General features: G+C 43.1%; 1 protein-coding gene across 1 annotated transcript in view; it reads right to left on the reverse strand.

The window, feature by feature from the left end:
- Positions 1–9,748, reverse strand: part of NSUN4 (NOP2/Sun RNA methyltransferase family member 4) — a 15,691-nt gene extending 5,943 nt beyond the window's left edge. The window contains exons 1-4 of the mRNA XM_006762544.2: positions 9,595–9,748; positions 8,732–9,075; positions 3,256–3,410; positions 444–604 (exon numbers count right to left, since the gene is read on the reverse strand). Coding sequence (XP_006762607.1) covers positions 444–604; positions 3,256–3,410; positions 8,732–9,021 — 606 coding nt within the window. The 5' untranslated portion in view covers positions 9,022–9,075; positions 9,595–9,748. The remainder of the gene's footprint in view (positions 1–443; positions 605–3,255; positions 3,411–8,731; positions 9,076–9,594) is intronic.
- Between the last annotated feature and the right edge of the window lie 959 nt (positions 9,749–10,707).

Below are 10,707 nucleotides of genomic sequence, written 5' to 3' on the forward strand. Positions count from 1 at the left end.
GTAAGCTGATAATAAACAAAATCATGTTTTCTCAATCCTACTCAAGGCAGAATAGCTTGTTGCAAACCAGCCCTCAAGCTGGAACAACTAGAAATGCTTAACAAAATATTTAAAATACCTATCTGAAATCATTAGAGATCTACTAAGGAAGCAAGAAATTTAAGGGTTTCTGAGCAACCAAGTTGAAAAATAAAATAAGCCTAATATACATTTTTTATAATCAGTCAGGTTCAAACTTGTTTTTGCTGCAATCTCTAATGAAGATAGAGTTGCCAGTCATGTAAGCTAAACTGACAATTCTGTAGATGATTGTTTTCTCCAAATCCCCATGGAGAGCTGACCTTGCTCAAACATGTAGGGCTCAATCCTACTGCCCAGGTCTGGAGTCAGGGTGAGGAGGCCAGATTTGGCTGGCTGAATATCCCAGGACAGGAATCACTCACCCGGTCATAGGTGTCCCCCTCCAGTTCTCCCCACTTCCTGCCATCCCATGAGGTGACTCGAACTCGACTTTTATCCCTAACATCTTGAGGTACATAGCTGTGAAGGACTTTATGAAGTCTGCCTGTTCGGGAAGTGGAGAGATCATTGGCAGCAAGATTGCCTGTAGGAACATAAATTTGAGGATTATTTTTTTACTTCTGTAAAAAATGCCATTGGAATCTTGATAGGGATTGCACTGCATCTATAGATGGCTTTTGGTAGTACGGACATTTTATGCCTCTGGAAATAAAGGAACTTCAAAGGTCAAGGCCCAACGAAACATCCCACAAGCAATGGTGCTAAAGTCAACAATAAAATAGGTTGTCCCTGGTGATTGTGGAGCCTCCAAACCAGCCCTGGACTGCTTATATCCCAACTTCTCTCATGTAAGAGAGAAGTAAACTTTTCTTCGTTAAGCTAGTTGAGTTTTCTATTGTATATGACTGACCCTAATCCTAATTGATTCACCATCTATCTTTTACTTTCCCTTTTGTAACAGACACTTTGCTCTTGGTTCTACAATAAGAAAAAGTATTAACTGCAAGCTTGCTGATAAATGGCAATTGATACCTGGCCTCAGAGTCAAGGAGAGAAATGGAGGTGGGAAGTGTGGTTAAGAACTAGAGAGTGAACGTATGGCAACAGAAGAAAACTAGACTTTGGGTGGTGAGCACACAATAGAGTATACAAATATGAAAGTATAATATATACCTAAAATCTATATACTGTATTGTTATTAACCAAGGTTACCGCAATATATTTAATTGGGAAGGGGGAACTAGAGAGTGAATACCTTATCTAATGGGAATGGTCACTACCATAAAACAGTTTAGTATTCTCACAAGGAAATACGGTCCCACTTTTTGAGGACATCAAGGAAGTAAAAATTGTATTCTCTGTTCAAGAGGAATTTGCAGTTGGATATGAACTGAAAACAGAAAAACTGAGTCCTATTCTATCTCTACCTTCAACTTATATAAAAGGTTAAGTTATTTAATCTCTCAATGGCTCAATTTCCCCCTCCATAAAATATGAGGGCCGGACTAGGTAAATTCTAAGTTCCCTTCTGGCACTGAAATTCCTGTCTCCCTGAGATCAAGGAGTTGCTGGGATGAAGGTGAGTTGCTGGTAATTCAGCACACCGAAGAGCAACTCTCAAGTACATCTCCTTGGCCCTTCTTGCTTCTCTTAGTTCAAATTCCTCCTCTTCCAAGCAACCCTGCTGTTTCCATCCCTCTTCTGATGGATTTCCACATCACTCAGTAAGATCAGCACAGCTCAACACACAGGCTGGGCTCTCAGGCACTGACCTCATTATGCTATATCAACAACTTTTCTCCTTTCCCTCTGGACTTCCAGAAGGCTGAGATCAAATGTGGTGCCTCTCTAGAATCATCCATGGGGCCTGTCATGAGGCTGGAAGCTAATGCAAACTGTACAAGTTGTCTGATGAGAACTGGAAAAGAAGGGTCCAGGCCCAACGAAAAGGTAGGTAGGGCATATTGCAAGACAAGCCTGCCTGAGCGCCAGGGTGAGTGTGAAAATCACAGCCCCCTTGTGGATATTTGTCAGGTCCTTAAGGAAAAAATACTGCCTATTTAAGGCAGGATGTAGGCCAGTGAATGGCTGAAGTGAACACTTGTAGTTCACAAGGCCCAACCTAGGCTACACTACTAAAATGGTAAGACTTGGGCCTGTTCCCAAGGAGTTAATAATTCTGTAGAGTGAGAAGATGCATACCAGTAAAGCTCTGATGCAAGGCTAATAATGTGCTAACAGTTGCAAGGGTGATGCCCAGGATTGGGCACATAGGAGACAGAGCATCACTTCTCAACTGGCCAGTAGAGGTCATGAGGAAAGACTTCCAGGAGGTGGCACACTTGAGCTGAGGCTTGAAAGTTAAAAGGGATCAGGTAGGAGTGTTCTAGAGAGAAAACATAACATGAACAAAGGGGGGAGTCTAATTTGGGCAACAGAGTAGTAGGATATGGCTGAAGCACATAAAGCCTGGGGAAGAATAACATAAAGCTATAAAGCCGGGGTGGGGAACGTCCCACAGGCCCTATAGGCCTGTGAAATCATTTGGTCTGGCCCTACTAAGGCATTAGAGGTGAGTAAATTAAATGTTTGCCCAAATATAGCAGGCTAATTTTTAAGGTGATAATTTTGTATGGCCCGCCAATGATGTTATAAATATCTGAATGGCCCTTGGCATAAAAAAGGTTCTCCACCCCCGCTATAAAGGTTCACTGCAGCCAGATCTTATTACTTTAGCTGGCAACTATCTTAGAGATGAAGTAAATAGGGGTGAAAGTATCATATGGTAGACTGACTAGGGCAGTGGTTGGCAAACTCATTAATCAACAGAGCCAAATATCAACAGTACGATTAAAATTTCTTTTGAGAGCCAAATTTTTTAAACTTAAACTATATAGGTAGGTACATTGTTATTAACTTAATTAGGGTACTCCTAAGGCTTAGGAAGAGCCACACTCAAGGGGCCAAAGAGCCGCATGTGGCTCACGAGCCGCAGTTTGCCGACCACGGGACTAGGGCATTAATTTAATCTGCCTTCCGAGACCTTGCTCTGCTTGGCAATCTTCCTTGGCCAATTGATAGAGAAATAGAGGAAATAATCAACGACAGAAAAAATACACCAGCAAGCACTATCCCCGCTCTGACCTTAGGGACCAAAGACATCATATTCAGTGTGCCCCTGACTGGGTGAAGTAGAGAGCTCTCGCTACCCAAGACACCAGCCCTCTGACTTACGGCAACAGCCAGTCTGAAGCAATGCTAGTGTCTTTCCCCCGGGGGCTGCACATAAGTCAAGCACCGTGTCACCGGGCTGCAGGCCAAGGGCCAGGACAGGCAGCAAGGAGGCAGCATCCATCAGGTAGTAGTCCATGACACCTAGGCTGCCAAGCCTGGAAGAGAGAAGAGCACCTTATTGTCAAATTACAAGTCAGGAGATCCAATGGGAGTCAAGGACACCAAGTCCATGTCCTCAGGGGTTATTAAGCTCTACTCAGCAATAACTCATTCCTCAGACCCACACTCACTTATTTACTCACTCAGCCACTCATTTACACAGCAGCCAGAATAATCCTTTTAAAACACAGTTCAATCCACTCTAATCCAGCCCCACTAGCCATCTTTCTATTTGTTAATTAAGCCATGCCTGCTCCTGTCTCAGACTTTTTGTTGCTGTACCTTCTACCTGCAACACTCCCAAATATCCCTCATTTGTTTCCTCACTTCTTCAGATCTCTCCTCACAAGTTACTTCATCAAAAGGCACTGGTATTCCCTGACTACTCTATCTAAAAATAGAAACCACCTCCTCCCATCCCCTTCTAGCTCTCTATCTTGCATTATTTTTCTTTAAAACACTTACTATTCACTTTATATATACAGATGTGTGTATTGTTTCCCCTCTGTCCCTCCCTATTAGAATGAGGGAAGGAATTTTGCCTGCTTTCTTTATCATACACTGAAACAGTGCCTGGCATATAGTAGGAACCCAATTTTATTGGGTTACATATTGAGATACAAAGTACTTTTTAGGCTCAGAGAAGAGTGTCATCACTTGTGCCTATTGGAGTCCCGAGTTAGGCCTGATGAAGGCCCATTCCTTCATCAGGTAAAAAATATACAAAATAAAGAAAAAAGAATGGAAGGAGGCTTGACTTGGGGTGACAAACACAATATACAGATGATGTATTACAGAAACTGTATACCTGAAATCTATGTAATATTATTAACCAATGTCACCTCAATAAATTAAAAAATTAAAAGTAACTATAATATAAAAAAAAAAGGAAGAGAAGCATTCCAAGCTGAGTAAAAATGAAGACACAAAGGAACAGAAGCATGCAAACTCATAGCTTTTTCAGAAGCAGTGATAATCTGATAATCTGGTATAGTAGAAATACAAGGTACATGACACTGAGATTGGAAAACAGATGGAAGCCAGGTAGGAAAAGGTCTTAAACCCTTTGCTAACGAGTTTGGACTACAACTTGTAGGCAGATACCAAAAGCTTAAGGAAAAGTATGTGTCTGATCATCTAGATGGAGTTTTAGAAAGCTAGGTGGGCTAGAAAGAACAAATTAGAATTATTAGTGAAAAGGCTGTTACAAGAATCCAAGTGAGAGCTGACAAGGCATGAAGAGAGGCAGCAATGGTGTGGGTACAAAGGGACAAAAGACAATAATCCAATAGTCACAAAAGGACTCCTCACGTCCACGCTAGTTGTCATAGGTGGTACAGCCATTCCCCATTCCCCTGCCTGAGACACAGCTCAGCATGACAGCCACTGGAAGCAGACTCAAGGAGACAGAAACCTGGTCCTGGTGCCCTGACAGGAAGGCTCTGGGAGAAATATATGACAAGACATAAGACATAGGTAGCACCACTGACAGTAAGCTACAAGAGCTACAAATCCCCAGTCATGAAGTTGTGACATCTCCTGCATTCAGGCTCAAGCCAGAATGCGATTTTTAAAAAAATATTTTTAGTGATTCAGAGAGGAATCAATTGACAGAGGGAGAGAGAGATAGAAACATCGATGAGAGAGAATCACTGACTGGCTGCCTCCTGCATGCCCCCCACTGGGGATCAAGGCCACAACCCAGGCATTGACCGGCATCAGACCCGGGATCCTTCAGTCCACAGGATGACGCTCTATCCACTGAGGCAAACTGGCTAGGGGTATGATGGGATATTTTAAGTCAAATCATGCTGGGACTGTCTGTGAAACTGTGTACCTCATGCCTCACAAAGGAGAATGAGAAGAAAACTGAAATATCTGAGTAAAGCATAGAATGCTAACACACTAGCACTGGCCCACAAAACCCATTCTCAAGTTCCTTCCTTTAGAAGCATCACTCCTTAACCTTTTTAGTTCACAGACAATTTTGAAAATCTGCTAAAAGCTACAGTGGCTTTTCAAAAAAAAAGGTACAACAACTTTTCAGACAATTTCAGGAGTTTCCTGGACTCCCTGAATACATCTTTGAACTCCTGAGAGGTTAAGATTCCCTTGATTTACAGAGAGCCCATTAAGACAAGAAGGAAAAAAATGCCAACTAAGTCATATAGTTGCTTCCCCAACTACTCCCAAGGTGTCCTCCCTGAGTGGCAGCAGAGCACCTGAGACAACTTAGGAAACTACACGGTTCCTATTTACTCCATGGTTCTGCCTAAAGCTAATGCCTCCAAATTGGTCTCCAAACCTACTCCAATCTATGTACTCACCACCACAGTGACTAAAATGATCTTCCTAAAGCACTAGCCAGTTTGGCTCAGTGGATAGAGCATCAGCCTGTGGACCGAAGGGTCCTGGGTTCAATATCAGTCAAGGTTGCAGGCTCCTCCCCGGCCCAGGTCCGGGTGGGGCACCTGGTGGGGCTCATGCAGGAGGCAACCAATCTATGTGTTTCTCTCATATCGATGTTTCTCTCTGTCTTTTCCTCTCTCTTCCACCCTCTCTAAAAAAAAATAAATGGAAAAATATCCTTGGGTGAGGATTAAAAAAGTAAAATAAACTGTCACTCTAAAATAATAAAATAATAATAATAATAATAATAATAATCTTCCTGAAGCATAGCTTTGATGAGAATATGACAATAGTAAGATATAGTACTTACTAGGGCTATACTGAACTAGGTGTTTAACATGTATAATTTCATTTAATTTTCAACCCTATGAGGAGAACCCAAATTCGAGAGCCAGTCTGCCTGGATCTCAAATCCAGCCCAGTTGCTCATTAGCTGTGTGGCCTTCAGCAAATACTCAACTTGTCTGTGCCTCAATATCCTCATCTATAAAAACAATACTCACCAGATAGGATTATTGTAAGGAGTAAAGAAATTAATATAAGTCAAATGCTTAGAAAAGCAGCTGGCACATAGTGAACTCTAGTTATTCAATGCCACATGTCTCATAAATGATGAAGGCAGTAGGTAAATATGGGTTTTCTTAACTCCAAAGCCCATTCTGTGCATTATTCTTCTCTTCTACTTAGAAACCCTTTCTGGTGGTTCTCTAAAACAGATCTTTGCAATTTACAGCAGTATGTACTAAAGGGCACATACTATGAAGCCACCCAGCCCTGGCAATTTCAGCTATTTTTAAGCAACACTGGGCCACCAGAAAAAAATTTCCTTTCCCCAACCTACAAGCTCCTGACATCCAAGATTCCCACATATGGCCTACATATACTTTTCCAGCCTCATTTCTTACTACTCTTTTATTAAAAAATTAGTTTTTTATTGTTTTCAGAGAGGAAGGGAGAGGGAGAGAGACAGAAACATCAATGATGAGAGAGAATCATTGATCAGCTGCCTCCTGCACACCCCACACTGGGGTTCGAGCTCACAACCCGGGCATGGCCTTGACCAGGAATCGAACCGTGACCTCTTGGTTCATAGGTCAATGCTCAACCACTGAGCCACGCTGGCCAAGCTCTTACTACTCTTAAGAATACAGCCTTGCCCTAACCGGTTTGGCTCAGTGGATAGAGCGTCGGCTTGCGGACTGAAAGGTCCCAGGTTCGATTCCAGTCAAGGGCATGTACCTTGGTTGCGGGCACATCCCCAGTAGAGGGTGTGCAGGGGGCAGCTGATCGATGTTTCTCTCTCATCGATGTTTCTAACTCTATTTCTGTCCCTTCTTCTCTGTAAAAAATCAATAAAATATATTTAAAAAAAAAAAAAAAGAATACAGCCTTCCTTCAAGCCAGTTGCTAGGCCTATTGCAAAAGCCTCCTAATTTACATCCGCATTTCTAGCTTTGCCCCTCTCCAATGTTTCCCATGCAGCAGCCAAAATGTTATCTTAAAAATTCAAATATGGTCATATCATTCACCAGCTTAAAATCTTTCATAGTTCCCTTTTACCCTTAGAGAAAAAGTCCAAAATCCCATATTACCTATAATACCTTTATAATATGGCTCTTGCCTGCTGTAGTAGCCTCATATTTAGACTCTTACCCATGTCATCAGCTTTAATTCCTACTGTTTTAAGGTCTTAACTTAAATTTAACACCCTCAGAAAAGACTGGGTTATATCTCCTAATTATAGCATCTTGCACTTTTCCTTTGTAGTACTTATCAAAATCATAAATAGTGGGGGGGGGGGGAAATTTATTTTTATTTTGCTTTTCTTTATTTATTGATTTGAGAGAAACATCAATTTGTTGTTCTGCTTATTTACACATTCATTGGTTGATTCTTGTATGTGCCCTGACAGGGTATCGAACCTGCAACCTTGGCATATTGGGACAACATTCTAACCAACTGAGCTACCTGGCCAGGGCCATAGTAGTGTTTTAATAGCTGTCTTCCTCACTAGACTGTTAGTTCCATGAGGGCTTGTGCATCCACAATCCAGGCACTTAAGAATGCCTGGGACAGCCTGCTTCTGGTTGGGGATTTGTATGTAGCAGATCAGCTCCCTCACTGTATCTATTGAAAGTCAGCCCTCGACACAAGGGTTTGTAAGAAAAAAGAAAAAAGAATGCCTGGCACTTGGTATACAATAAAAATTTGTTGACTGGATGAATCAATCCTTCAAAGATGAATTCCACATTCTACAACTCTAATCTGTTCTTTTCTCAATTTGTAAAGCACAATTTAGCATTTGATTAGTTTCTTTTCCATTCAACTTCATACACATCTGAGCACTGGATCAGAAGACCAGAAGTTTTTCTTTCTTTTTCCTGGAGTGCTAACTCTGTGCAAGCCCCGTTTCCTGGGCACGTTCCTCTTCTTCTTTGGTACCATGAGGTTACTTGTCACTTTACTGGGTGGTTATAGGAAAGCAGTTGTAAATAACACAAATTTTAACTGGAGAGGATGTAGTAAATGCTCAAGTCAGAGGTGGTTGTTTTCTGTAGGAGGCAGTAGGTCAGAGGAGGTTCAAAGACCAGGTTCTGGTGTCAGACCACCAGAATCTATTTGTTGTACCACTTACTATCTAAGGGACCTAAAGCAAATAAGGACTTCAACTTCTCTGCACCTGTTTCCTCAAATGTAAAGAAGAAAAATAATATTACCCCTGAGGGCTGTTAACAGAACAAAAGGAGATCACATATGTGCAGCACTTAGAAAAAAGGCTAACATGTATAAGCACTCAGTAAACACTAGCAATATTATGATCTCTATTAAAGACAGCAAAAGCTGGGTCTCTTCCTGTCTACTTCCAGCAGACACTCAAGACAGCCCCAGCCATGACTCCAGAGACTACCTGGCAGGAGGGAAACGGCTGACATCCCCTCTGGTGAAAGTGAAGCATCGAAGGTTTGGACTGCAGGCCCAGGAAGCTGGGGATGGAGCTGCCGTCTGGCCACTCTCAGGCTCCAGTTCCCCATGGGAGTGGGCTTTATTCACAAAGTCTCTGGCATGCAGCTGCTCCAGTTCATCACTCACATGATCGCAGGCAGCAAAGTTATTGACCAGTGCACCATACTTCTGCTCTGAGAGAAGACTGACCCGGATCGATGGCCAAATATCTCCAAACTGCACACTGTAGGTCATGTCAAAATTCTGCAGAGCAAGGCGAGTGGCAGGAAATTTGGGCTCTGTGGCAGCCTACAAGGGAAAGAACAGACTTATTTATCTTCCAGTCTTACCTCTCTATCCCCTACTGCCCAACCCCAGCAATAAATCAGATCTCTAGAGATAATGTGGATCCAGTTAGTGCCCACTCCTGCCTTTGGACCCTTCTTCTGCCAGCCAGAGAAGTGTGGGAGAGAAAAGTACTAAGGAGCTGGTCTATCTCAGGGGTGTGAGAGAAAGGAAGCTGTAGTTCTCACAACAGCATGTGGGGGTCACCAAGAAAGGGGCACTCCTCCAGGCCTTGGAGTAAGAGGAACTTAAGAGAATGAGAGCTCAGAAGAGGACTCGAGGAAAATCTACAGAAGATTGGAAGAAATTTCGGAGCCCTTAGGGAAAGTATCAGGCTGAAAAGCAAAAGACGCTTTCTCTCTGACTAGCCCTTCCATTTTCTAAAGCACTTTCATGTCTACTAGCTTATGTGAGCACAACAGATAGTTCAGTGGGATACAAAAACATCAATCTTCCACATTTGATGGAGATAAGGGTACTTACCTAAGGTTATGCAGTGGCAAAAACCATAATGCGATCACAGGGTGGAGGGTAATTCTGGAGTTTCCAGACCCCAGGAAGGTAGGAAAAGGAGAGTTCATTGAAACTTTGGGGTTCAAACCAAACTGGGAACTTCTAGGATGACTTCTATGGGAGTAGCAGAGAGGGACATCAGTCAGGCTTGACGAGCATAAAAGTTGATTAAAAGGAAAATGAAGATATCAACTGAGGAGTCCGTAAGTTGGTCCTGATTGCCACAGCTGAGTGTTACTATGGCTGGTAGTCCTGTTCCTGTGAATTTTGCTTTGGCCTGGATTTCTGGTTTATTCAGAACTCTTGCTCTTGGCTCTCATTTCTTATTACAGTGGGGACTCTTGCTCCAGCTCCTGCTGTGATGGGAGCTTTTGCACTTGCCCTGCCTTTTGAGATGGTGGGAACTCTTGTTTTGGCTCTTGCCCTGCCCTTTGAGATGGTGGGAACTCATGCTTGGACCTTGACTTTTTCTATATTGGGGACTCTCACTCTGTCTTTGAAATATAGCAAGTTGAAGATTCTCACTCTGATCCTCATTTAAGCTTTGGTTGAAGCGACTGGTCAGGCTCTGATTTCTGCTAAGATGGCGACACTTGCTTTTACTCCGACTTCTGCTAAGACGGTTGGGATTCTCACACTGGCTTCGACTTCTGCTTTGGTGGGTATTCTTGTTCTGGTTGTCACTACTCTGGCATTCATTAATTATAACAGTTGAACTGCAGCTGGGAATATTGCTACTACAGCTGGAACTCGTGGATGAAGGCAATGGAAAGCTGTAGGGTATCTGGGGGGGCTCTTTGCAAGAGCCTTGAGAAGCCACAGAGTATATGTGGAGGCCACAGGGCATAGTATCAGGGTGGCGGCAGGGTCGGGGGGTAATGGGTAAACTCTGGGGGTCAAAAGGTGTTCTTAAAGGGATAAATGAATAGATGTGGGTAGAACATGGAGGCCGTCGAAGGGTTTGGGGTGGGCCCCTAGGAGTGCCATAAGTGCCACAAGGAGGCACCATGGGCTGGTTAGGACACTGAGGGGGCCCCGTGGAACCAGAGAGTGGGCAGGGATTAGGGGTGGAGGGAACCACAG

This window comes from Myotis davidii, unplaced genomic scaffold, assembly GCF_000327345.1.
Source record: "Myotis davidii unplaced genomic scaffold, ASM32734v1 scaffold458, whole genome shotgun sequence".
Taxonomy (NCBI): domain Eukaryota; kingdom Metazoa; phylum Chordata; class Mammalia; order Chiroptera; family Vespertilionidae; genus Myotis; species Myotis davidii.